We start from the raw sequence: 27,189 nt of genomic DNA on the forward strand, positions 1-27,189 counted from the left end.
CGTCACAGGCGGGACATCTATGCCGGAAGTAGGGAATTCACAAGAAATTACTTTCTAGTGACCTGACCAAAAGAATCGAAGTTTGGTCAATTGTATGAGGACCAAACCCACCGACCAATCGAAATAACCCTTGAGATCATATAAATGTATACTCCATATACACGTATGTCTTTATCTTTATACATGCACGTCTAAACGTATACAATTATAAATGCATAGAGATTGAAGAAGAGGAGTATGCCTTAAGTCATTTAAAAGATGGTGAAAGGAGGGGCCAAAACCAAGACAAAATATATTCATGTTGGCCGGTCACTTTTGTGCATAATTTTTATTTCTTAATTACTTTGCTATATATATTGGTTTGAGCCTTTGAGGTGCCCTTCCGGAGCTTGGGAAATTTTAAAATAGAATTTCGAAGGTGCCCCCCGCATTTTTATTTACCTAGTCCACTTTCTAGTAAAGCAGTATTAAGGAAATAGAATCTCATATTGCTTAGAAGTGAAATGAGTTATCACTTAATAACATTTGAGACCTCTCTATTTATTGCCAATTAATTTTGAGATGAATATAAAGTTTCTACATGGTATCAAAGCGGGATCCATTCCACTCCATATTTTAAAAATTCAAAATCCACACCCCACGATGATATAGGACCCAAGTTGTCACACGTGACAAACCTCAAAACGCGGTTGCACTTGAGGGGGGATGTTAAAGAAATAGAATCCCACATTGCTTAGGAGTGGAATGAGTTATCACTTAATAACATTTGGGACATCTCTACTCATAGCCAATTGGCCTTGAGATAGATATAAAATTTCTACAAAACAAGTGTTGCATATTTATTTTATCTAGTTTTCAATCACAGGAAATAAACAAGTTTTTGATTACGATCTTAGCCACGCCGCACATTTTTTTAACCATGTTAGGCTTTACGTATTCAGGCCACGTTTCCACTAATTTTTTTGTCACTACAATTTTTTGGTTTTAGCTACAAGAAGTAGTCCATAATTTTTAGGTTGTCGGAAACATCCCTTTTTTTTTTAGTACTTGTTTCATTTCATTATTTTCTATGAAGTTCTTTCTTTTTTCAAAAAGAAAGTAAAAAATCTTTAATGGAGATAAAATTTGATGAATCCTCACTAGTTGGTCAGCCTATTCATGCCGAGTTTCACCAATTATACAAGGCCTCAGATTCATATTTCGAAACATAAGTAAATAAAAAGGGTACACGCTAATTACTAGTAATACATTCGCGGTAAATTGTATGCAAAATAAGTTTTAAACATCTATTTAGGTCTTCAATTTTTCAAGAGACAAATAAAAAGTAGATTTAATTCAAACTAAGGCCCCGTTCTGTTAAGGAAAATAAGTTTTAATTTTTCAAAAAAAAATTATTTTTTGAATTAAAAGGTGATGTATAGTAAAAAAATGACATGTCTCGTAAAGCGAAAAATAAGTACTAAAAAATAAAAACGTTTAGCTGAACAAGGTCGATCTGTATTTTCCATTAGCACATTAATCAACAAATTTTCCACAAAACAAGCTACGTTCCGTTAATTCAAATAAGCACTTATTTTTTGAATTAAAAGTAATGTATTATAAAAGAATAATTTGTCTCGTAAAATAAAAATTAAAAAATTAAAAAATAAGAACCCCAACAAAACGGTTGTAAATTAAAAGTTGCTTACCCTAAATTTTTCTCATTTCTAAATTTTCTTCAACTCTTCAAATTGAGGAAGTGGAATATATATACAAAATACCTTTTTTCCCTTTTAAATCTATATTACTTGAGCTAGCACTACCCTCACGCTCCATTCTAATTGGTCGGATTGACGTGGAAATGAAACACACACCCAATACAACACGCGCGTGAATCACACCACCTTAACCAGACAACCCATCACCGTCGCACATAATTCGAACTTTCCCGCATTAATTAGGGGAGGGTCCCGGGTTTATAAATCAAGGAAGTGTGTGAAAGTGAAAATCTGCGTCCCGTCGTAAATAACGCCGTTATTACGGACTGGGAACGCGTCTATACGTGTACGCGTTATGTATCCAGTCGTACACATACCTAGCTTCACTCGTATTCAAAAAATTATACCTTTTTCATCTAGGTATACTTTTTTTTAATCCAAAATTGTTTTAGTATCATAAATTTTTATCGTGTGAAAATCAGTTACCAAATATTAATACTCTACGTATCCAAATCGTAACTGCGCGATTGTAACGTTGAAGCCGCAGCATTATTATCGTGACAAAAGTTTTGTCGGACTCTAATAATTGTTATCAATATATATCAAACTCAATTTTACATAACTGCAAGATTGACATTCGACATGCTGCAATGAATGTGTATTTCTAGTTAGAATTTTGTTCTAGAACGTACTCGTAGCAGTCTCGAAAATATCGTTATAGTCTATTGCAACTATTTCGTGCGGTTTCAAATCTGGACCGCAGAGAAACCGAGTCCTGTATTATATACGTGATTTCACACGTACATTATACATATCTAGATGTAGACATGTTTCATGTCAACGTATGAGTTAGAAATGGTAAATTAACAGGGTGGGAAATTGAAAGAGAGAGAGAGAGAGAGAGAGCAGCGGTGGACGTGTGGGACCCGTGTGGGGTGCGAGGTGAGTAATCAATCAAATGAGAGAGAGGGAGAGAAATAAAAGAGGAGAGGAGGTGTGGGGTTGGGGAGGAGGAAAGACTTGAACATGACGACAGTTAAGTGCAAGGAGACAGTAAAAGACAGCTAGCAACGAAGGAGGAGGCTCACCTACCGTCTCTCTCTCTCTCTCTCCATACCCCCATCTCCCCGTCTCTCTCTCTCTCCTCCCATTCCCTCCCTTTTTAGTGTTTCTCTCTCTCCCCCCCTGTTCTCCCATTTCAAACTTCACTCCCAAACCCACCTCTCTCTCTCTCTCTCTCTCTCTCTCTCTCTGTTCTGGGTTCACTATATTATCACCATTTTTGTTCAACAGTGGTGTAGGGGTCTAGGAGAATAGGAGTTTTTAGGGTTTAGTGTAATATAAATCAAAGACAGCAAATATTTCCAGGAGCTTCGGGCTGGAATTGTCTCAGGAGGTTTGCCTCTCTGCATTCTCATTTCCAATTTCTTGCCTAATTGGTATTTCGTTTCTCAAAATTGGAGTTTTTAATGGGTTTTCTCATTATCAAGGTAGAAAATTTCTGGCCTTTTCCTGCATTTTCCTACCGTGGAAGGGAAAATTTTGGGTCTCTGTTCTCTGTTTGGCTGTTGAATAAGCACAGCAGAGAACAACTCGACTGAACTAGCCCAAATTAGTCTAATTTCGGTGGATTTCTGGGGAAAAAAGAGTGTAAAATGTATATAAATAGTTGATAAAGTTGTGATTTTTCTTTCTTTTTTCCATACATTTTCTTTGAGAAATGATTTTCACACTTTCTTTATTGGTAAATGCTTTTATTGCAACTTTTATGTGTAATTTATTTACAATAAGAGAATGAGGTTCCGCTCCACTAAAGAAAAATAAGTATTTTTTTTTAATTAAAAGTGACGTATTATGCGAAAATAATTTATCTCGTAAAACGAAAAATAATTTTTTTAAAAATAAAAATCTTAGCAGAACATGATTACATTTATCAAAAGAAAAAAAAGAGTGCGGAAATCATTACCCATTCTCTTTCTCATTCGTACCTTAATAATAATGTCTTTCCTTCTTTCTCCTGTGCAGGTAGTAGAATATTGTTAATACTTCAGTTCCCAGGTTTTACGGCATATCTGCGGAGCTACATTTCAAGTCCTTCCTTGTCTTTCTACAAACATATCCAAGGTGTGCTCCAGAAATCCATTTCTTTTCCTTTCCCCTGTTTGGCAATTACTACTCTGGACTGGACTCGTCACAATGCTTTGCTTGTGTTTATGGAAAAAATTTAGAAGCAAATTTCAGTTTTAGCTTTTAAAAAGCAATTTATTTTAGTTAGAGCATTTGAGTACGAGGCACTCCAATGGGCAAACCCGAATCTAAGTACAAATTTGAGCAAAAGCTTCATCAGTGGCATTGTTGTAAAATTGGGAGGGGAGATTTTGTTTTTGTCTTTTTTGTCAATCAACGGAAGAAGATCATTGGTATTGAAGTACAAACTACAAACTCGAGACACTATATTAATTGTGCGAGTTCATGAGACAATTGAGCTCAACAACTCAATCAATACAAGAAATAAGCTCATTAAATGGTAGAAACAAATAAAGAAGGTTTTTCTCTTGAGGGAAGAACACTCAGACGCAGGTGGAGAGATTCGAACTCATAACTTTATATTGAGATACAAGAGTTCTTACCAAATGAGTAGTTGGTTGGGGAGAAGCAAAATTTGAATAAAAATTTGGGAAAAACTCAATTTGATAAGATAAGGGTTTTTGACAAAAAGATAAGGGTTGGAGATATGTTTGTTGAAATTTTTTATCAACATATCCAAAATTCTGAGGTTTCTTATAAGGTGAAAAAGGTATAAAATCTAATTATAGAGAACTGGATTTGAGGTGTTTTCCGGATGAGATTTTAAATTGTAACCCCGTTTTGCTAAGGTTCTTTTTTTTTAAGTAGTACTTATTTTCCGTTTTACGAGACATGTTATTCTCTCATAATACATCACATTTAATTCAAAAAATAAGTACTTATCTATTTTAATTAGCGAAATGGGGCCTAAATATTTTGATGGCTGATCAAAAAGTAACCGATGGTTCCCGACTTTCTCCGGTTTCCTCATCCATAGCTTCTTTTTTTTCAAAATACCGGTACGCTCTAAAAAAAAAGTCAAGTATAATCTTGCATTCTAGAAACTTTTGAAAAATTTGAAGTAAACGCTCCAAGCTTTTACTGTAGCTCAATTATAATTATAATTTTATAGGTGAAGCATAATCTAGAATAATATTAGAAAATCTGGTCCCACGGATAGTGGACGAAATTGAACCAAATTAGTCAATTTAAATAGGAGGGAAATAAGCAAATTATTTTTTTCTTGGAGGAAATTCACGCAATAAAGTACCCAGATTTCTCTGTTTAAATGTTGAATTCACTCAAGATTTACTAAATTTGGGTTCAATGTCTCAGATTCTCAAAATCTCTCAATTTTTGGAAAGAAATTCTCTCTTTATTCTGCAAATTTCCTCCACATGGCCCATGTGGTGCCCAAAATAATTGGCACATTGTCACCAGTAGAAGCCAAGTTGTCTCACCTTCTCTTGGCATTTCCTCTCTGTTTCTCAGGAAAATCACCAAGGGGAAAAAGGGAAAATGGCCGGGACTGATTTTAACGAGGAGATAGACTGCGGCAGCTTCTTTGATCAATTCGACGACTTGATCGAATTCCCCACCGATGACAAATGCAACGATTTTCCGAGCATTTGGTCGTCGGAGTCTTTCTCGGGTGCGGGTCCGATTTTCTCCATCAACAACAGCAGTACCGTGTCAGACCTTTCTGCCGAACTCGCCGTTCCGGTTCCGGTGAGCACTCAAATCTTGTCATTTTTATTCAATTGCAGGAATTGGTGACTATTGAGAGTGAGTTTGGAGTAATATTGCATATGGCTTGTTTCGTTAACTTTAAGTTTTGGTAGAAAAATAGAAAGAAAAAAAGAATCATAATTAGCGCCATTGTGAGAGAGGAGTCTTCGTAGAAGTAGTAATAAACACGTACTCAACCTAAGAACTGGTACAACGCTCTCCACGTGCGTAGAACGGGTACAATGCTTAGTTGAAAATATTTGAAAATATTCGAAAGTAGATGCTACTTGAAAGTCAAATGTTTTGAGGTTTCTGGATACTCGATAATAAAAAATGCGTGTATATTTTTTCGTGATAAAAAAGCTCCCGAGACCATCGGAGATTTACCCGGTCATTAACACTATTTTTCTCAAGTTGTTCTACGATGGCGTATTTTAAAATTTACGATGGCGGTACTTTATTGTTTTCCGTTTCAATCGAATCCTTTTCACACAACAAATAAACTTGAAATCCCGTTATCTTTTGCATAAAATCGACATATTATTGTTTGTTTTGTGTAGTCTCATTCTCTTATTTCTTCAAAACTACTATATTATTAATTGACTTTGCCCGGTGTATGTATCCTTCCATCTAGGGTTTCTCCTTTCTTTGTTTTGAATATAGTCAGAAGTTGTGGGAAGGAATTGAAAAAAATAATAACTATGGAATTGATCGCTTCCTTCAGATTTCATCTCGGCAATGAACGGATAGGCGGCTTAGATTGTTCGGTTGAGATAAAATTTGAGCCGTCCATTGCCGAAATAGATGGCCCGGATGGGGGACAACAGGGTCCCCGAGTTCCAAAATTTTGGAGGTCTTTTTCATTCAAAAATAAAATCTTAGGTAGTGGGTGCATTTTCGGTTAGCTGAGATGATTGCTTAAATAATACTAGTCGTAGATTGTAATCAAATTTTCTCTAACCTTTATTCCAACCCTTAAATTAAGTCAAAGGCAGTGGACCCTACCTGATAATGAAGCTGGGATCCACACCATTATTTTAGTTACCACTCCCTTTGCCTTTGCCTCTTCTTTACTGTAAAAATTTGGTGAGAAGGTGTTGGCAATTTTCTAAGAAAGTAAAATTTGCTTCTATCAGTTGGTAGTAGTTGTTCCTTCATTTTGTAGTCTCTCACATGGAGTTTTCCAGAGTAGTTGCCAAGTACCCTTTTTTGCCCACCAATAATTGAATCTCTGGGCCCATTTTACTTGCCAGTAGTTGGGAACATTGATGCCCATTCAGTCTTGTAAACATTTATCATTTCCAAACAACAAAATTAATTTGAAATGCCCTAAGACATTGGGCTTTGTCCGAGTAGTCTGTGTCCCCTTTAAGTTGGGTTTTTCGAGACCGAGGTTGTGGGTTGGAGCTGATGGAACAACATCAAAACGTTGGTAGTAATACAACGTACTAACATACTGAAGAACACCGTGTGCCGAAAGACAAAGTTGGGTTGCCTCCCTGTTGTCCAGTCTCGATTTTTTTTTTTTTTTTATCGTTGTTAACAGTTAACGGATAGGGAGCGAATGTCTTAGTATTTTTCATCTGACTTCCTTTTTTTTGGCTCTCTGTTTCCTTTCAGTACGAAGACGTCGTGCATCTCGAATGGCTTTCAAACTTCATGGATGATTCTTTCTCCGATGGAGGCATGACCCTCGAGCAACAGAATTCTACACTCAAGAAGGAGCCCTCTCACAATCAATTCAAGACTTCCAGTCCTGTCTCCGTTCTCGAGAGCAGCAGCAGCAGCAGTTCTTCCAGCTCGGGCGAGAAGGCCGTTGTGCCCATCAGCTCGACTCAACTTGGTCTTCAGCGAGCTCGTAGCAAGCGCCCTCGCCCGGCAGCTTTCAACCCCCGCTCGGCGATTCAGCTCATCTCGCCAAACTCCTCGGAATCCGAGAATTTTGTGGAGTCCGACCCTATAAACCAGATTCCAAAGGCTGCCGCAGCGGAACATAAGAAGAAAAAGAAAGTGAAATTGTCGCTTCCTCTGGCTCCTCCTGTTGAGACGAATCCAACCCACCCGCCAGCGCAATCTGTTAGGAAATGCATGCACTGTCAGATAACCAAGACGCCGCAGTGGAGGGCTGGTCCAATGGGCCCGAAAAGCCTCTGCAATGCTTGCGGGGTCCGGTTCAAGTCGGGCAGGCTATTCCCTGAATACCGGCCCGCGGCGAGCCCAACGTTCGTTCCGTCGTTGCACTCCAACTCTCACAAGAAGGTCATTGAGATGAGAAGCAAAGGTGGGGAGAAAAGTTCCGCGGTTATGAATGCGCCAAGTGTTGAGCCAGAACTCATCCCAAACAGTTATCCTTCAGTGGGTTACAATTGAGCGATCGGTATATCTTGTTACTGCCTTTCTTTACTCCGTCGGTCTTCATGTTCTCTCTCTTGCTGGTTTGTCCATTTTCTTAGTTCATTTGTTCATTGTACAGAGCTGTGATGTGGGGGGGGATAGGAGTTTACTTAGATGTAGTAGAGAAAAAGGAATGGAATGAGATTAGTGAAACAAGTACTAGCAATCAAGGCAATGCTTAGTTTATTATGTCTAGGGCTCAGATTTAGTTATGCTTAGGGCTTCTGTATTAATAGGTTTGGGTCAGTGTCCGCTATTTAGCTTGTGTTTTTGGTATTTGTTATTCTTTTTGCAGTTAAATTGTAAGTAGGAATCTGAGACTAGTAATGGAGTTTTGGTTCATTTTTATTCATCTTGCAAATGCTTTCTCTCGTGCTTGTTCCTCGGGCTTTGTTTGGATCAACTCAATGCAAATCAGGTTACCTGTGCGTATCGGGTTCTTTAGCAACTAAATGGGAGCAGATATATCTTAAAACGATCATAGATATCGGTGTTCTTTTGGTTTACAGTTTTTGTTGTTGGAAATAGCATTGGAATGAAGGTCTGCTCGATTTGTAGCTAGGAAATAGCATCGGAATGAAGGTCTGCTCGATTTGTAGCTAGCAACTTGGTCGGAGAAAACAGAATGATCCCTCAAACCTCTGTATCTAATCCAGCCAAAAATGGATTTTGGCTGGAAGAAGAGCCCGTTTGGGATTTTGAAGCTGCTTCCAATTTACTTGCAGCAGATGTAAAGGAGAATTGTTAAACAATGCCTCCGTATGCAGTTTCCACATAAACCAGAGATGATCAACTGTTTATAGTCCCCATTCCGTACTAGACAAACCCAAAGCGACATGTAAAAGCAACCCTACTTGGATGAGTTCGAGCAATCATCAATCATCTGTAGCATTAGCTGAGTATATCATCCATGGGAACAGATTTACTTGGATGAGTTCGAGCAATCGTCAATCATCTGTAGTATTAGCCGAGTATATCATCCATGGGAACAGATTAAGGTAATCGAATAATCATAGGCACATGATCAAATTCTGCATTTGTCTGTAGAAAATAGACATTAAGTTTGATTTTGAACATTTACTTTCGGCAGACAAAAGCAGTTCTCATCACGTGAATACAGTGGTGGGAGTGCACCGCCCTGGAACATCAATTGGTTTCAACTGAGAACCTAGTCCCCTGGTGGTTCCCATCAACAAGACCGTGGTTCAGTCAGTCGGTTCCAAATGAAGACAATCCAAAACCTTAATTCCGAGAAGTTGTTCTTATTTATACCAGCAAACCAATATACCCTAAACAGAAATATTACTTGTATCACACAGCCTTCTAGTTCTTATCATTACAGTATTGCACTTGTCTGTAGGTACATTACATAAAAGAGAGTGCCAAATTCCAATGCCTGGGTGCAACAATCGTGCCATCCATCTCCATCTTCATCTCGCACTTATTACCGCACACTTGAACATACAATACCTGAAAAGGAAAAAGGAACTAAGTTTCATTTCAAGCCAACAGATCTCTCAAACAAGGATGCAAATTTTACAATTGCAGACCTACTGTTCACCAAATTTTTACAAGGAATTCAAGCAAGAGTTCGAATGAGAACAAATTTAACTTACACAAGTATTTCAGGTGGAGCAAAACCCATTTGGATTCTCAACCCACATTTAAGGCTCCATTCTCTAGCCCCTTCATGGTCTTCAGGAAGACCACCACAGAAGGAAATCATAACGGACAACTCCCAAACCAAAAAGACCGGAGAGATTACAGTATACGCTTAGGCTATCTCCTACTTCATAATATACAGTCATAATAATAGTATAATTTTTTGTTAATCTCTAATGTAATCATAATCTGATAGAAATAATGTTCATCTATTCCCTGAATTTACAATATACAACTTCCATTACATGTCCCCAACGTGCTTCTTAGGTCCACAAGTCCCCCACAAAGGGTGCAAGCACGTATAGGGGCATAAGCACCTCACCATCACAACTTGCTTCCATAACAACAAAAGAATGTGCGACATAAGTACGGAATAGCTCAACCTTCTCATGAGCAACACACCCTTCCAATGTTTTTACACTGCTATTATAGAGTGTGAACTCTCCATTTGTTCCAACAGCCATCTTCCATGGCCTAGGCTTTTCCCATACGCACCTTGACACAATGATGCCAGCATAAGAGCCTTGCCAGTAACCACTCAACAGGAAGATGATGAAAACATCTTGGCAAATGGAGGCACTACTCAATGCTGGCCTCGTGAACTACGGGGTTAGTAAGTTGGAGTTAATGTCAAAATTCCAAATTTAAAAAAACTAGTTTACCCGTTCGAATCCGTTGGTGATCCATCTTCCCACCAGGCTATATTACCGCATATTCTGTACCCTTAGCTCCTCATTACGCACTGTCTCTGAGAGTGTCTGAGAAGTAGTATTGGTGGTGTCTGTTTTAGTGTCAAAACACATCACCTTACTCGAAGTGTCGGTTCTCAGTTCTCTCGACTCTAGCAAGTAAGCCATACAAGAGTCAAGTTTTCACACTTAGCCTTCTCTCCTGCATATGCAACACCAATCAAACAGATAATTGCCCCTCCTCAAACTTAACATCGTCCAATAGCTTATCAAGCAACCGTAAGTAAAGCATGCCAGCTTTGGGAAACGGATAACTCAAAATAACCCCTTCCAAGGAAAGTCAACGTCCACTCGCCAACCATCACTCTCTAAAAGCAAAAATCTGAAACTACACCATCCATATCCCCCATCCAAACCAAAATATCCCTCCATCTTGAACATGGGGATCCTGAAGCATACCAAGGAAATTCCCAAACAGTAATGGTCATTTAACTCCCGCTCAAAGAAGGCTCTCTGTTCTGTTCAATATCTCCAATATGGCAATATCCAAATACTCTCCATTTCCCTAAACTTTACGAACACATTCCGCGTAATCGCATAACCCTATCCCCACAACCATTTGACCGACACACCCACGTTAAGCGAGCCTAACTTTCTTGTGGAACTTCTAAACCTATCTTTGTTTTTTTTGGTGAAACTTCTAAACCTATCTTATTGAACCTTCCATGAACTTTCAACACATTACCTAAGGGGGATACACACTGTAAGTTATTCAAAATACCCAAAAAAAAACCTCCAGTTAAGCACCACATGAAAACTGAACCAACAAAAACATGCTATAAGCAAATGCTGTAACATTGATTTAAACAGAAAAAGATATCACGATTTCACCTACATGACCTTTAATTTCACTAAAACTAAAAAGGGAAAAGGATTTTAAAAAAATAGAAAGAACAAGCAAAATATCCAAGTCACCTAAAAGCACCTAACATATCATGTCTTCCACGACTCGGAACAATTTCTCAGTCAACCAGTACCAATCAATTTCAAATATGTTGATTAAAAGGCTAGAAATGTTTCATTGTACAAAATAATAGGTAATTGACAAAGAAGTTGTTTTGAATGAAGCATTAAAGCAGATGTTCAAATAAAAGGATCCCAGAGAATTCACGCCAATAATTATACTTTTCAGTATTACTATTAGAAGTTCTATCATTATCACAATAACCATCACACAAGATTCATGTTTGATGCCTCATTATCAAACAATGTCTCTCGTACTCCCAATACAATACTCCTATATCATAGACTTTTTTTTATCGGCAATATATCACAGGCTTTTCAAATGAAATACCACGAAGTAGACCTCCCCCTGCCCTCAACAATTCACCTTAGGGTGTAGATTTCCTTGTCAAGCTCGGATTAAAATCCGAGGTGACCGGATCGGCTGCACTACACGTACAACATCCCCAAATCACCCATGAATATAAAGTGGTGTGAGATGCTTTGCTCCTTTCTTACCGTAATAGTCTGGTTCGGTCTCCAATGCAACTTTTAAAATTTTAATATCTTTCAATTTACAATGTCTTTAAAAATTTTAAAAACTTTGTATAATAGAACTAATTGAGATCCATCATATAAAATCCATATTACACACAAAATTCATTATAAATTGAAAGATATTAACAATCTAAAACATGCATCGGAGACCGAAATGGACTATTAATTTGGAACGGAGGGAGTAAACGGGAAAAAAAAGAAGCCTGATGCTACAAAATTAGCATCTTGCTCACAACACCCAATGAAGAGTAAACTATCACCATCAAGTTCCCATCCTTTCATACACACCACAAGAAATCGACAACAAAAAGATGCAAACCTAGTTGTAGTAGAGCTCGAGGCCCATGCCGTCGTGGATCTCGTAGTCCTTAAGGGTGATATGGTCTTTGTAGACGTTGTACCACTTCTGGATCCGGATCTTGTCGGCCCGGGTTCCAGTCTGAGCGGCGACGAGCTTTTTGAGGTCTCCGATGGTGTCGTCGTCGTTGCACTTAACCCTCACCTTCTTCCCCAGTCTATCGTTCAACACCACCTCGATCATCTTTCTCTTTCTTCTTGATGAAAACCCTAACCCTAGAAGAAGACTCTTTATCCAAGTCGCGGGAACAGAACAGATGACTAGAATGAGGGGGGTTGAAGCAGCTGTGAAGTCGGTATATATATATATATATCGACAGCGTTTGTTTCACGGGATGGGGCAAAACGCGGATTGGAAATCCCGGGATAGTCTTCTGACTTAGTATAAAAGGCGATTTGGCCTATTTATTTTGTTTTTTGTTTTTATTCACTTTGTTTGTTTATTTCTTTTAAAATTGTTTATTTGTGTCTACGAGAGTAATTAAAATGTAGAAAATTGTGACGAAAAAATCTAGAAAGACAAAATTAATCCAAAACATAACATACCCCATAAAGATGAAAATTAATGAGTCAATAATAAAGTTAGGCGAAATCTTTGAAGCCATTTTTTTTGGGTATATTCCAAGATTTTTTTTTTAAAGTTAAAAGTGTTGTTGACCTAAATTAATTAATCTATTTGATTTTTCTAATTATCTTTTATTAGCTTTCATCATCATTTTTTAGATCAATAATTCACTTCGACGACACTTGGGTAAATCAATATCATTTCTATATTTTTTTAAATTTTAGTGAATTTTTTGTGTTTTGATCGTAATTTTTACATTCTAGACTTTTGTGTTACATAACTAAGTAAAAAATGACATATATCAAAAAATAATTTTAAAAAATGACGAATACAAATACCAAAATAAAATTTAGGCTAAAATATCGTTGAAGCCATTTGGGGTGGGGAAAAAATGAATTTTTTTTTTTTTTGCACAAAAATAATATTACACGTGGACGCATCGTGGGGTTGGTTGGAATATGCTTAGGCCATAGAGTGTAGTTTCGTGGCTTCACCTGCAATTCCTGGGAGATCTCTCTCTCTCACCTTCTCCGCCCAGCAGCTCGTCAACTTCCAACACAATTCTCTCTCTCTCTCTCTCTCTCTCCCCGACCCAATCGCAGTTCGAGTAATTTCTTCGCAATTAATGGCAGGTGAATTTCAATCCTTCACATAACTCACTTTCAAGTAATTACCGTTCGTAATTTCAGTTGCGTGATTTCAAGCATAAACAATCTGAACCAATTATACGAGTTTAATCGAGAATAACAACCTTCCTCGTGAAGTTTGAAGTGCTGGCGAAAGCTTGAAAAAAAAATTTTCAATTGCGTAGTGTTTGTATTTGACCCCAGACGACGGGTGAGCGTGTTTCGTACTGTTTTTTTTTTTACTCGGCGAAAGTTAGTATTGTTGGAATAATTGGATTAGAAGTTTCGTACCTATAGTTGGTAATTGGTAGGCGACCTTTGGTGAAAAGCGGATTTTTGTGCTTTGAAAAAATTAAAGATGGATTTCCTATGACATAGCTCACAGCCAAGGCATTGCTGATAGTACTACATCATTTGCAGTTTCTGATGGATAAGTTCATAACAATAATCCTGACTGAATTAGAATAAAACTTGAAGGGTTTGAGATGATATGCTTTTGTACTGCTTCATCGTATAAATGTGTTATAGAAAGTTGGGTATACAGGTCAGGTTTGGCTGTCTAGGTAGGGGTCTAGTCGTCTACTTCTTGTATATATAATCTCAAATCTTAGTACATGTCACTCTCTCTCCTTCTTTCTCCTACAATAGCCCCAGGTGAAGGATGAGTTCACATAGCGTAAGTTCTATAGCAGGTATCTGTGCTTACTTGTTATATCCTTGTTAACCATTAGGATTGTGTGGCCTTTTTCACTGTGGGAAAAACATTATAAAAAGGATTGAATTCAAAAAAAGAATACTTTGAAGTTAGATTGACGAGAACCAGCAATTAGCATTTGTTGGAATTTGAAGGGATATTCTGAGTAGTCTTAACTAGATCCCACTACAATATGATCTAAGTTCACTAAAGGGATCTGTGGACATGAGACCTTTGTCATACTTAGCTGCAATACGACTACTATATCAATACCCATAGTAGAGATGTGCTCCTGGAATAAACCTTGGTCGTGCCTTTTGGTCCAAGCCAATTCAAGAAAAATTGCCAAATATTATCTCGTGACTACAACTTTTGATAAGCTTTTTCTAATCTGAAAACTGATAGAAGTCCAAATTTTTATGCAGCAATATCAGGGAAGATTATACAAAATGTTTCGGTAGCACATTGCTACCACCGGAATAGGCAGGTCTGCACTCAATATCAAAGGGCATTTTGCCCCACTAGTATGCGCAACTTGCTTCCTTTTGAAGGAGGGAAGTTAGCATGGAATGACATCTCAGCCATGCATTCGCCCTTCTTGTCAAAATATCAGTCTGGTTGTGTTAACCGAGGAACTTTTTTCTGCAATGGTCCGTACTAGACTCTCACTATACAGGTTGTTGTAAAGTGCTTTTGCCGCTCGTCAGACAACCTTACAGTGCTTCACGCATTTGATTGTTCTATACTGGATATCATCAACCTTACTTTTGCAAATAGAACATTTTATTTTGCATTTGTGAAAACTTTTGTTACCAGAAAGATAATTGTCTTTGTTACTGTTCTGTGCTATTGCCAATTACTAGTTTATACGTAACGATGATCCTTCCCTGCAGCTGCTCCATCTACTACTGCATCACCCTCAACTGAAAAAGTCGATTTCCTTAAGCTTCAAAATGGAAGGTAGAGAATCGCATGCTATAGCATTTCTCCAGTGTGAATTCATTTCTCTCCCTGGTGGATAGCTCCTTTCAGCTTTATTTATTGCAGTACTCTGGCCCTCGTTTCCTCATCTACGTTGCACGAATGGATAAAACGCAGCACCTTTACACATTTGAATATTCTTTTATGTTTATCGAGGTTATCCACCATCCCTTTGGTGCTTAGCATATCCTTCAACTAGTTGGTGTTGTTTTAGCTTGCTGTAGTAGCCAAATTGATGGAAGTGCTGTAAATTCCTTTCTACAGTTTCTTATAACATTGTTTGTGTAAGAAACATATAGTTTACTTGCTTCCATGGGTTAATCGCTTCTCTCTCTCTCTCTCTCTCTCTCTCTCTCTCTCTCTCTCACACACACACACACACACACTCACTCACTCATTCACTCATACGTACACAGTGATATTCGAGGAGTTGCTGTTGCTGGTGTTGAGGGAGAACCTGTTAATCTTACTGAACCAGTTACAGAAGCAATAGCAGCTGCATTTGCTGCATGGTTGTTGGACAAGAAGAAACTCGATTCATCTAAACGTTTGAGAGTTTCTATCGGCCATGATTCTCGTGTATCTGCACAAAAGCTACAGGTATTTGGTGTGAATTGGGGTATCTTCACCCATAAAATGGCTGGTCTTGCTTGACAGTTTTGATGGTTACATGGGAGTGATTTGTTTCTACTTTCAGGATGCAGTATCTCGAGGAATAGCTGGTGCTGGCCTTGATGTCGTTCAATACGGGTGGGTTACTTTGATTTGGGTGACTTTAATCAAAGTATTTCTAGTTCAACGAATTTAAAACTTTTTTTCTTGATTCCATTCAAGTCATGGTAATTGGGTGGCCTGATAGGCTATAACTGCAGTGTAGTACAGCAAGCTTGTGGTACTTGTTTTTGAGAGAGGGAATTATATTTTACTTCAGCACCATTTGTTTTCATCAAGATTTCCTCAACCACTATGTACATCTAATAGCTTTATGATCATGCACCATGTGATGCCAGGGGAGCCATGCTCCAACAGTGCTGATACACTATCTAGATATCCTGATGTATAGGTGAATGCCCACATGAACATTACATTCCCAATACTAAATATGTGGAGAATGACAAGTAAGCACATTTTCTTCGTTGTGTGTGCAATGCATGTCTGGTCGTTTTCAGGAGTTGGGACATTGAGCTGTGGATTCATAGAAACATGATCTAGATCATGAATTATGTTTTGGGGTTAATTGCACAAGTATCCTTGTGGTTAGGCCCAAAAATACATAACCCCCTGGTTCAAGACTTTACCTTCAATTACGCCCCGGTTCAATACTTTACACTTAATACTCCCTCCGTCCCACTTTGTTGTGCCTGTTTCCCTTTTGGGATGTCCCAAAAAATTGTTTATATCTCACAATCTATAATATTTTTTGGAACAAAGTGGGACAGAGGGAGTAACTCCTATGGTTTGGAATGGAGTGTGGGAGTGACAGTCCACTAAAACTGATGGTGTGACCTGTGAGTAACACGGATCTGATTACATGCATTTTTTTACTATGCTGGGACGAGTCTTCGGGGAGAGCCGCGATTACTGTAATCATCTTATATTAAAAAAAATAAAATCTTTCCTTCTTCTGGTTACTGGTATTTGCTTCGTTTTCTTCATTCCCCGCCATTTCCATCCCTTCGCCATAACCACCTCCACCATTGCTGCTGTATTGCCTCCACCACTAAAGTAGGGTTGGCTTTGGAACAATATTTGATGGTAGAGAGATAAATACTACAAGAAATTAGAGTGAAGAGCAAGGTTAATTTGGTTATATTTTTGGAAAAAACTTACTCTGTCAGGTTTTATACGGTCCAAACCTACATCATTCAACAACAGGTGTTAATGTGGAAAACGTTAACTCTCTCTGGTTTTGTACAGTCCACAGCTTATAGGTTTAACTCTACGTGGTTGAACCACAGGGGTTGATGTGATTATGGGCCTGACCATGGGGTGTAGTGCAATTAACCCTTTTTGTGAGTCTGTTGACTGTAATTTATACAAGTTAAAACAAGTGGCACTTAAAAAGTATGAAATTGTCCTCAGTTTTCAACCTTTTCTGTTTATTGAGTAGAAGAAATTTTGTTTCTGATGCTCAAGTGGTTCTATTAGTGAGCTGCTCCCGTAACTTAAAACAATGTCTTATTGCTTTGTAATTTTTTTTTAGTTTTTAGTTCGGCATCTACTTTGTGCTCTCGATGCTTATGCGTTTCCCAGGAATGTCTTTTTATTGATAATGTCCAAAGAAAGTTTCGGATTGTCTAGTATTAGGGTGCATTCCTTGTGACCAAGTGTAAGCTTGCCTGAAGCATGGGTATCTTCTCCCTGTTGTAGGTTAGCATCCACACCAGCAATGTTTAATAGCACGATCACTGAAGATGATAACTTTTCATGTCCAGTTGATGGATCCATTATGATAACAGGTAAACAATGACGAATTTCAATACTAGATCTGATAATGTCTTCTGAAGCACACAGTTTTATACTTGCAATTTTTAGTGCGCACTGATACGTTTTATCCTCAAATAGCTTTGGCTGACAGAATTTTTAACATGTGTGCAAAAAAGCGAGTCATCTTCCTTACAACAGGAATGGATTCAAATTCTTCACAAATGCTGGAGGGCTTGGGAAAGCAGATATTAAGGACATATTGGAGCGGGCTGCAAATATTTACATTAATTTCGCAGTTGAAAGTATGAAAGATGCAGAACGAAAAGCTGCTTCATCTGTAAAGAGAGTTGATTACATGGATATTTATACATCTGATCTTGTAGCAGCAGTTCGCAAAGCTGCAGGAAATATCGGTACTATGACCCGAAATGATTTGTAGTTTCTTGTGTTATGAAATACTAAAAGGAATCATGAGAATCAATGTCTTCCTCCTAAATACGTAGTACAAATCCATTTGAACATTTGATTGCGTAAATAGCTCTCCTAATGTATTCGGTTATTTTGCTAATCATCACTTCTCTTCTTCTTCACTTCTTGCAGTGCTTATTTTGAGCGTTAAATTTGGCCGCTCACTTTTACCTGCATAAAACCTGCACAATCACTATAACTTCTTTTTTTCTTCTCTCAGAGAAGCCACTTGATGGGTTTCATATTGTTGTTGATGCGGGGAATGGAGCAGGAGGATTTTTCGCTGTAAGTTTCAACTATAGTTAGTTGAATTTCCCCCCTTATTGCATGAAGAAGAGTATCCTCTCTCTATAAGTGTAACCTCCGTTTACTCTGAAAATTTTGAAGAGTGATGCCACAATCTGGATTCCAGATTTCTGTCTAACTTGTCCCAGTTTATATTGTGTTTGCCGCCTCTGGTTCCAGTCTCTGAGAGGCAGAGAGAGTTGCCCCACTTGCACATGGGACATCTTTCACATTGACCTGTTCCCCATGGTTCAAGCACCCTTGTAATCCTCGCCTTCCAACAAGATTTTGTTTTATAGCTTGACATACATTGTTGTGCATTCCTGAAGTTTATTTTTCAGATTCATTGACCTTTGAGTTGAATTAATCCTCTTCTAGTGGGAAATATCATCGCTCTAGGCTCTAGTATTGATTAAAACAGTGTCTTCACTTAGATTAACATCATGCTTTCCATATTCCTTAAAGTAACAAGACGTTTTCTGTTTTCATGGACATCAGGCAAAGGTGCTTGAGCCTCTGGGGGCGATTACTACTGGCAGTCAGTTCTTGGAGCCAGATGGTAAGTGTTAATCTGGAAAATTTCTGGGAGTATGTACATTTGCATGTCATGAGGACAATCTCAATTTTAAAAAAAAATGATGGTAATGAATTTTGACGTCAGGTTTGTTCCCTAATCATATTCCTAACCCGGAGGACAAGGCAGCAATGAAAGCTATTACTCAGGCTGTACTCGATAACAAGGCTGATTTGGGAATTATCTTTGATACAGATGTTGACAGGTAAAGGTCTCTACAGTCCATGTGCTCATTTAGCATGCATATTTTTTATATTTTCTGATTGCATGAATTTCTCCCAGATCTGCTGCTGTGGATTCCACTGGCCGTGAGTTGAATCGAAATCGTCTGATTGCTTTAATGTCTGCCATCGTTCTTGAGGAAGTAAGTTCCCTTCATTTGGCCGTTCATATTACTGTCGCTTTCTACATCCTGGTCCTGTTGAATCCTTCCACGTGAAAAGGGGAGGGAAAGAATGTATTTGTTGTGCATTGTATTCACCTTGTGGTTTTATTGTGATATTAGCATCCAGGAACAACAATCGTCACAGACAGTGTGACCTCGGATGGGTTAACGGCGTTCATTGAAGGAAAACTTGGTAAGAAGAATGAAATTGCTTGACATAACCTTCTCATGAGAATGATGTTAGAACTTGTATAATTCTCTCAGGAGGGAAGCACCACAGGTTCAAAAGAGGCTACAAAAATGTCATTGATGAAGCAATTCGTCTGGTACCTTGTAACATTATGTCAATCATATTATTCTCATCATCGCCAATGTTACTGTTTGCTACTTTTTGATGTTCCACAAGAAACAAGTTGTGAACTTGATGGAGCTTTGCCTACACGTACCAGTCCAAGACAACTGAGGTTTAGAAAGTCGTCTTTTTTTTTTGATAAGGGTGTCCCCCGGGCGAGCTTGCCCGCACCTCAGACTAATCCCTACAACCCCTTTCACAATTGTTTCACACGCAGTCAAGAAAGTATTGATTCTATCAACTCATTAGGGCATCATAAAAAGGTATTTCTGTGGACATGACTTGTTACTACAACTTCAGAAAACCAGTGGTTGATGGTCCCAAAAATTTCCTGCTTTAGAGACTGAATGTTAACTTCCAAAAGAAGAAGTACAAACAGAGGAAAATGTTTCAGTAAGGGAAACAGCATACATCATAAAACATCTATAAGAGGACATCACACATGAAGACGTGATTGCAAGAATAATGATGTTCTATTTTCTCAGTGCATCAAAAAATTGAATTAGAACAGAAAACACTTAACAGGATTGTAATTAAAGTGTTCCGTTCACCCATGCGAAGTGTCACTTTTACGTGTTACCTTTACTGTGGTTCTTCCCTTTTGTTTTTGATCGGCTACTGTGGTTCTTCCCTTAACATGGCATTCAAGTTAAGTTAAGAATGTCCTTTTTCTTTTTGGGGACTGGGGATTATGTTGGTACTGTGTTGGTTTAGGGGGATTTGGATGCTGCTTTCAACTTATTGTCCTTGAAAGATGTCCCTTTCCTCTTTTCCTATTTTTTTCCTATCTGTACAATGGGTCAAAGGAAAATGCATGAGAATGAATGGTCTGTGGAATCTGGATTCAGTATACCATGGCAGCAAGCCGAATAACTTTATGAGCTCATAGGATTGGTTATTCTTTCACACTTGTTGCCCTCAGTCATTTAATCTCTCTCCTTTTTTCATTATTTTCTCCAAATGGGCAATATACACTAACTAAACCAAGCCTTCTGTCTTCTATTCCTAATCATTTTTCACCATTCTGCTCTGTCAAGGGCTATGTGTTAAGTCGGAATGTGCAACATGCAAGGATGAATGGATGGTGGATTTGGGTACTAGTAAGAAAGTCTTAACAAAACAATTTCGAACATGCTCAATTCGGATACATTCTTCAAAGATGGTATTAAACTTGCGGTAGTTGAGTTCCTGCGTCGGAAGTAGTTGTGCATCTTTTCCACCTTTCCATGTGGTTGAGTTCCCTCTTCAATCTCCTGCTTCTCAGCAGAACGGCAAAAATAGCCCAGAGTAAAATTGAACTGGGTGGCACCTCTAATGTGGTATGAGATCTAGGGATAAAAGAAGTTACTGCTTTATTGATGTCTCTGTTTTTCACCATTAGAAAACCCTTTTTCACCTTGGACCCTTGTTCTTATCTGAGATCGTGGTTGAAAAGGTTCGAGGATTAACTAGAAAAGAAGTAATGCTCATTCACTAACCGAAAACATCAACCACTAATTTGTCTTTCTTTATACATCACGTCTATAGAGTATAATCATCTTCTCCAGATTTTATATTGCGAACTAATTTTGCAGAATTTAGTTGGTGAGGAGTCTCACCTGGCTATTGAAACCAGTGGGCATGGAGCTCTGAAGGAGAATCACTGGCTCGATGATGGTGCATACCTTATGGTAGGCTTTGATTGCTTCTGTAATTGTGAAGTTTACTTAATAAATGTAGCACTAAGCAAGAGAAGCATCATAAATTCTTAGGTTTTTTTTCCCCTAATGCATGTAAATTTACCTGTTGTACAGTGTTAACCTTACCATTTTTGCCCTGTTTCTTTTTCCTCCCCCACTTTTTCTCTTCTTCCATTTGGCACCACTTGTAGGTCAAGCTCTTGAACAAGCTTGCATCTGCCAGAGCTTCGGGAGTTTGTGGTGACAGTAAAGTTTTGACTGAGTTGATGGAAGGCCTGGAGGAACCTGCTGTTGCTGTTGAACTGAGACTAAAGATTGATCAGAGCCATCCAGATCTTAAAGGAGGGTACGCTACTGATTATTGTCTGAAAATTGCCTGGGTAGTAAGTCAAAGGTAAATTGTAAACTGGTGATTTCAGGTCCTTCCGGGAATATGGAGAGGCCGTGCTGAAACACATGGAGAACATTACAGAGTCAGATCCTAAGCTTCAGAAAGCCCCAGTTAACTACGAAGGCGTAAGTTTCGCTCTCGTGAATTGGCAATATAGTCTTGGTTTCGGGGATTGTTTGCTTTTTATCTTCTCTTGTTCAATTAATCATGATTACAGCTGTTCTGGAAATTTCAAATGTAATGTTGATAACATAATTATTTGCTACAGTAGCATCCCTCCTGTTCCTGGATTCGCATTTTGATGGCATAAGCTTTGCATTATGCTGTCGGTTTATTATAGATAGTTGCATTATTATTCAATATCACATGCCATGTGGCCAAAATTACTGCAACAAAGTGGTAGTTTGGTTAATTAGCACGTCTGTTTTCTTGTATGTGTTCACATAAAGTTGCATTTTTGTTATCATACTGTAGTTCCCAATGTAATGACATTGCTTGTTTGCGGAATTTGCTGGCTGGAAAACACAGGTCAGAGCTTCTGGCTATGGAGGGTGGTTCCTTCTGAGACTCTCACTTCATGATCCTGTTCTGCCCCTTAACATTGAGGTAGGAAAACACTCTCCACTGCTTTATCAGCTTATAAAGTTATGGAAATTACTATTCTTCCAGGAATTTTCTACGGAATCGAATGATGTGGTGGTGGCATTCTTGTGATTAGAAATGGCATCTTGATGTTCTATTAGCTGTAGAATGGGGGCGCTCGGTCACATCATTCTGTAAATGTTCTGTTCTGCGTTTAAGTACAGAACTAACTGAAATTGACAAACATTGTAGGCACCAAGTGATGAAGATGCTGTCAAACTCGGGCTTGCTGTCCTTGCTGCTGTTGATGAGTTCCCTGCTTTAGATACATCTGCCTTGGACAAATATGTCCGAGTATCGTAATGTGGAATACCTTCCATGTCTTAGAAGAGAAATTTCACATTTGGTACGGCTGATTTGCGTACAATCTGGTACTGGAGCTCCATGGTTGGCACCAGTCTTCACTGAGATGATCTTGCCAAATAATGTGGCTATAGAGTTATGATCGACATCAGGATATTCTTTTTGGGAGTTATGTATTACAATTTTGATTTGGTTCTGTGTTAGCCTCTCTACAATCTCATTGCCAAAGCCCAGCACTTCTTATAGTTCTTCTTCTACATCGTTTTCAAACCCGTTCTCCCAAAGTAATGCAATCGTTATTTCAACCGAGTTCAATTTCCATCTTCGCAGCTGAAGAAGATACAGGGGAAATCCCATTATCTTGAGCAAATGTTCTCATACTTAAATAAACCCCGGAGGAGAAGCACGAGAATACTCAGCAGTTTGCACCCAAACACAACTGACATATATGCTCTTTGGTACTTTCCGACTAAATACAAGGCTTCAAGATCTGCCGCTAATCTGTACATATACACACAACATACCATCTCAAATACCTAGTTTAACCATCATCTTTTAATGGTTTTTTGTGTTTCAAGTACATGTCTCTTTTTTATCTAAAGAGTGGTAGAGGTATGTAGAAGCTTCATCATGAACTTGAACTGGACATCTGGAGCAGTCTTTGGTCGAGGCCACTTAGCGCCTTCTGGCACTTTGATACATCTGTACCCCTGGCCTGTATACAACTTTGTGGCTGCAGGGTTGTTTATGTCGTAGTGCAACGCAATGGCACGACAGCCCCAGCTCCTGGCTTGAGCCTCTGCCTTTGCTACAAGCCTTTTAGCTATCCCCTTCTGTCGGAATCTCTCCCGAACTGCCACATTTGATATGTACGCAATTCCAGTCCTGAATGGCAAAATTAGTTCCTGACGTGTGAGAAAAGTACTCTTTCTTTAAGGAAGTCTAAGAAACAGACCCAACAATTTTGATGAACATCTTATAGTTCATTTACCAAACACAAATCTTATAGTTCATTTCTCAATATGCAACCGTAAACAGCAGATGCACATATCTCCCCCAACAAAAACTACTCATGTTGCAAAATCTATTTGCACATATCTCCCAAACACTCTACACGTTCATAATCCATTCTGACCATAATCTAAAATTCACAATCCAAAATGCAAAATGCAAAGATAAAATAGGCTCCCAAGACCTCCTGAAACCCTTCAACAAGGAATGGATACTATACGAATCTTTTATAGGTGGTTTTTGAGTATTCAGCGATCATTTCGTCTAAGAGTAGCTCCTCTGATTTTATGAATCTTCAATACAAGCTATTTACTATTTGGAGACTTAATGTAGCCAGATGCCACAACACTATTTAGCATGTGAGAAGGTATAAGTCTACAAGAGTCGAACACATGATAAACAACTTGTGGTCACAAAACCTGACATCAGAAGCCAGCAAAATTCACTACAGGCCATAGACGTAACCAACAACCAGGAGAAAAATGGATGGAGAATTGGTTGTAAAACAGTGGAAGATTTACTTAAGGTCACGTGACTCACAAACTACCAACAAATTTTCAAGAAAATGATTGTGTTAGTCTAGTGCAAAAAAAAAAAAAAAAAATTTCAAGAAAACACAAAAGCAAGATAGAGAAACCGCGAGGTTTGCATGGTTCGGCCCTAAAGGCCAGAATTGTTTGAGAAAGTCAACAACGCTATTCCCAGCAAGGGAACTGAATTTCATAATGCTAGGCCATACTTGTACAGAAACCACTTTATCCTATAGAGGTAGAAATATGTTCACTTGGTTTTCTTGTCTCCCATGCTTATCACTATCGAGCTCTAAACATAAGATTAGCATTGTCAATCTATCTGTAAGAACCATATTAACAAGATTGATACATTGATCAGATCTATAGGTAGAACTTCGTTAACTAGAGAATCCGATCCCAGGTCATGGAATTCAATACGATAAGCAATTCAGAGCTCTCTGGCAACAATATCATGTAAGTTGCGGAACAGAAATCATATCACATAAGTTGCATTTGCAAGATAAAACACACAAAATTCAAAATTGTCAGAAATAGCTGCAAAGCTAAGGAAACAAAACTGCTCTCACCTTCTCTGTCGAAGTGGTCCTTTTCTCGGCAGAAAATTAGCCATGGTATCCAGAGTTAATATCCCACCTACATACCCTCTATTCAAACTTCTAGCAGCACATCCTCCGTTTTCTATGTCTTCATTTCCAAATAGGAAAGTATCATCACCTGAGCTGCCCAAAACAGCAACCAGACAAGTTCTCCGACAACCATTAGGCACACTGAATCTTGATAGTGTAGCCGTGGCCAACATCCTATCAATCCTTAGAAGAAAATCTAACGGAAACGAATATTCAGGGAAGAAGGAGCTGCAATGGGTTTCAGCCACTTCCCAACTGTCCTCTAGCTTGGCCTCTCGGACAACTATTTCGGGCAACACAGTTGGGAAAAATTCAACCACTTGACTGGCTCTGCAACGCATCCCTACAATCAAACACAGAATCAATGACAAGATTCTCCATGGCCTAGAAGAAAAACACAGACAAACTATATCAACAAAGGAGTTCCAATTGAGTTGAAAAGTGGAACATTTTAAGCAGAATTTAAGACCAGAATGAACTTGGCAAATTTTGGACCTTCTAAGGTTTGGGTTAAGATAAAAATTCTTAGGTTCCTTTAAAAATTTATGGATTTCAAATGAAGGCGATGTCCAATTTCAACAAAAAGATAGAGGATATAGGTATAGGGTAGTTTTGAAACAAGAGTGGAAGATGGTATAGAGGTAAACGAGATGTACACAGTTTGGACTTATTTATCATGAAGGATTTCAAACCACTCCTACTAAATGATTATGTCAAATCCATCATGACAGAGATTTCAAATTGAAAATTGAATTCATATGTAAGCAATCAAATCTTATTTCTAAGTTACTACTCGTACTGAATAAATCTGTCAATACCCTTCATTTAAATTCCACTTATTGGGTACATGGTACTCCCCGCAAACAAAACCACTAGACAAACAGGGCCAACGTTGGTAACTCCTCGTCTACAAACCACTCGACAAACGAAAGTGAATGATAACATCCAGAACCGCATATTTGTAATTGTCGCTAAGTAAATGGTTGGGGGAACGCTGAATAGCTACTCCCCAAACAGGCCAACCATCTAAAGCTAGTGTTAAGTAAAATTTAGCTGGCTTTCTCCGTCCCACACACAGATTGTCCGTTCCAAAAAATCAGAACTTAAAAAATATACATTTGTCAAGAAAAATTCAACCTTTTTTCGAAGAATTAGAACTCAATGATAGCTAGTAACTAGGGGCAAAAAGTTTGAATTTTTTCGACAGACAAGCATTATTTTTAAAATTTTTAAGTTCTAGTTTTGCGGACGACAATCTTTTTGGGAGGGAGGTAGCATAATACTATCGGATCAGGTTAATTTATAAATGTGGCCGGCCGACTACTGGTTGGCAAGAGCCAATTTAAGTAATTACTCCATCTTTTTTCAAATTTTCTTAAACCCAATTGTGGGGATCGAATTGATTATAGAAATATGAGACTCCAATAAGCAAAAAAAGCCAGCAGCGTTAAGGAGAGAGAGAGAGAGAGAGAGAGAGAGAGAGAGAGGTACCTGAATTGGATGGATGAAAGAGAAAGGGTTCGTCCGCGGGGAGAGAGAGTCTAGAAGGAAAGGGTAACTTTAGCTTGTTAGTACTAATAGAAGTTGAACTCGAGTTGAGAGGGAGACCGTTCATGGACATTCCCAAAGGCACGGTTTGCATCTCTCACTCTCCAAAATACTGAATTTGCCTCCAAGAGAGAGAAGGGGGGGGGGGGGGGGGGGGGGGGGGGGGAGGGGGGAGGCACTACAGTGTACAAGCTACAGTTCATAATTCCATCTCTGATTGCAAGTTTTCAGATACAGTAAGTGTGTCTCCACAGAGAAATAGTGCACAAAATGTGCACAAATTTTATTGTGGGGCTCACCATGAGTCCCACACCAACTATCCAAATCATTCATTAAATGTAAAACATTTTTTCAAGAGTTTTCAAAAAAATTCAACCCAATCCAATAACTATAAGTATTTGATCCAATCATCTAACTTTTCATTTTCCGAAAATCTAAATGAAAAATTAGATGATTAGATCAAGTACTTATAGATATCGGATTGAGCTGATTTTTTCCGGAGACCCTTGTAATTTTTTTTTAGATTTAATGGACGACTCGAATCATTTATGTGAGATCCATGGTGAATCACACAACAAAATCTATGTATAATCTATACTCGATTATCTATGTCGTTAGCAGCGTTTTCCAGATAAGAGGGAAGAGAGAGGTTATTAGATATTTTCGGTAAGAGTTTTTTTCTTTTTTATTCCCTAATTATGCACATTTTTTCTAGGGCGCTGTTATTCACGTACCTTTATTTTCTCCCATAACCCGTTAAAAATTTTCAATTATACCCGACAGTTAGTTACCGAAATTGAGATATGTTTTCAGCATTCAATTACTGAAATATAATATTTTTTTCAACAGCTATTTACCGAAAATGTATATTCTGCAGTTGTTTACCGAAAGTTGAACATATTTTCGACATGTAGTTACCGAAATATAATCTTGTTTTCAACAGCT

General features: G+C 38.4%; 4 protein-coding genes across 8 annotated transcripts; 2 read left to right on the plus strand and 2 right to left on the minus strand.

Moving 5' to 3' along the window:
- Positions 1–1,029: 1,029 nt before the first annotated feature.
- LOC131301014 (GCN5-related N-acetyltransferase 4, chloroplastic-like) lies at positions 1,030–26,443 on the minus strand. 3 transcript variants are annotated; one of them, XM_058327105.1, is made up of 4 exons: positions 26,188–26,384; positions 24,637–25,039; positions 23,121–23,411; positions 1,030–1,043 (listed from the first exon to the last, which is right to left on the minus strand). In XM_058327105.1, exons 1-3 carry the CDS (start codon positions 26,336–26,338, stop codon positions 23,123–23,125), a joined length of 843 nt encoding a protein of 280 aa, XP_058183088.1. In that variant the 5' UTR covers positions 26,339–26,384; the 3' UTR covers positions 1,030–1,043; positions 23,121–23,122. The 3 variants fall into 3 exon arrangements, with proteins under 3 accessions (XP_058183088.1, XP_058183089.1, XP_058183087.1); XM_058327106.1 differs by lacking the exon at positions 1,030–1,043 and adding an exon at positions 4,576–4,587; XM_058327104.1 differs by lacking the exon at positions 1,030–1,043 and having other exon boundaries at positions 22,949–23,411; positions 26,188–26,443.
- Positions 2,691–8,238, plus strand: LOC131301013 (GATA transcription factor 8-like). 2 transcript variants are annotated; one of them, XM_058327102.1, is made up of 4 exons: positions 2,691–3,093; positions 3,723–3,821; positions 5,256–5,492; positions 7,113–8,238. In XM_058327102.1, exons 3-4 carry the CDS (start codon positions 5,283–5,285, stop codon positions 7,860–7,862), a joined length of 960 nt encoding a protein of 319 aa, XP_058183085.1. In that variant the 5' UTR covers positions 2,691–3,093; positions 3,723–3,821; positions 5,256–5,282; the 3' UTR covers positions 7,863–8,238. The 2 variants fall into 2 exon arrangements, with proteins under 2 accessions (XP_058183085.1, XP_058183086.1); XM_058327103.1 differs by lacking the exon at positions 3,723–3,821 and having other exon boundaries at positions 2,849–3,093.
- On the minus strand, positions 9,124–12,459 carry LOC131301016 (ubiquitin-like protein 5). The gene is made up of 2 exons (XM_058327107.1): positions 12,117–12,459; positions 9,124–9,356 (listed from the first exon to the last, which is right to left on the minus strand). Exon 1 carries the CDS (start codon positions 12,336–12,338, stop codon positions 12,117–12,119), a length of 222 nt encoding a protein of 73 aa, XP_058183090.1. The 5' UTR covers positions 12,339–12,459; the 3' UTR covers positions 9,124–9,356.
- LOC131301007 (uncharacterized) lies at positions 13,202–22,722 on the plus strand. Of its 2 annotated transcripts, XM_058327094.1 has the most exons (18): positions 13,202–13,351; positions 14,465–14,689; positions 14,933–14,999; positions 15,437–15,620; positions 15,718–15,770; positions 17,391–17,479; positions 17,624–17,860; positions 18,136–18,200; positions 18,699–18,759; positions 18,862–18,979; positions 19,057–19,138; positions 19,280–19,352; positions 19,424–19,485; positions 21,086–21,181; positions 21,382–21,536; positions 21,610–21,706; positions 22,110–22,187; positions 22,416–22,722. In XM_058327094.1, exons 1-18 carry the CDS (start codon positions 13,345–13,347, stop codon positions 22,524–22,526), a joined length of 1,860 nt encoding a protein of 619 aa, XP_058183077.1. In that variant the 5' UTR covers positions 13,202–13,344; the 3' UTR covers positions 22,527–22,722. The 2 variants fall into 2 exon arrangements, with proteins under 2 accessions (XP_058183077.1, XP_058183078.1); XM_058327095.1 differs by lacking the exon at positions 14,465–14,689.
- Positions 26,444–27,189: the final 746 nt, after the last annotated feature.

This window comes from Rhododendron vialii, chromosome 9a (genome assembly GCF_030253575.1).
Source record: "Rhododendron vialii isolate Sample 1 chromosome 9a, ASM3025357v1".
Classification (NCBI taxonomy): domain Eukaryota; kingdom Viridiplantae; phylum Streptophyta; class Magnoliopsida; order Ericales; family Ericaceae; genus Rhododendron; species Rhododendron vialii.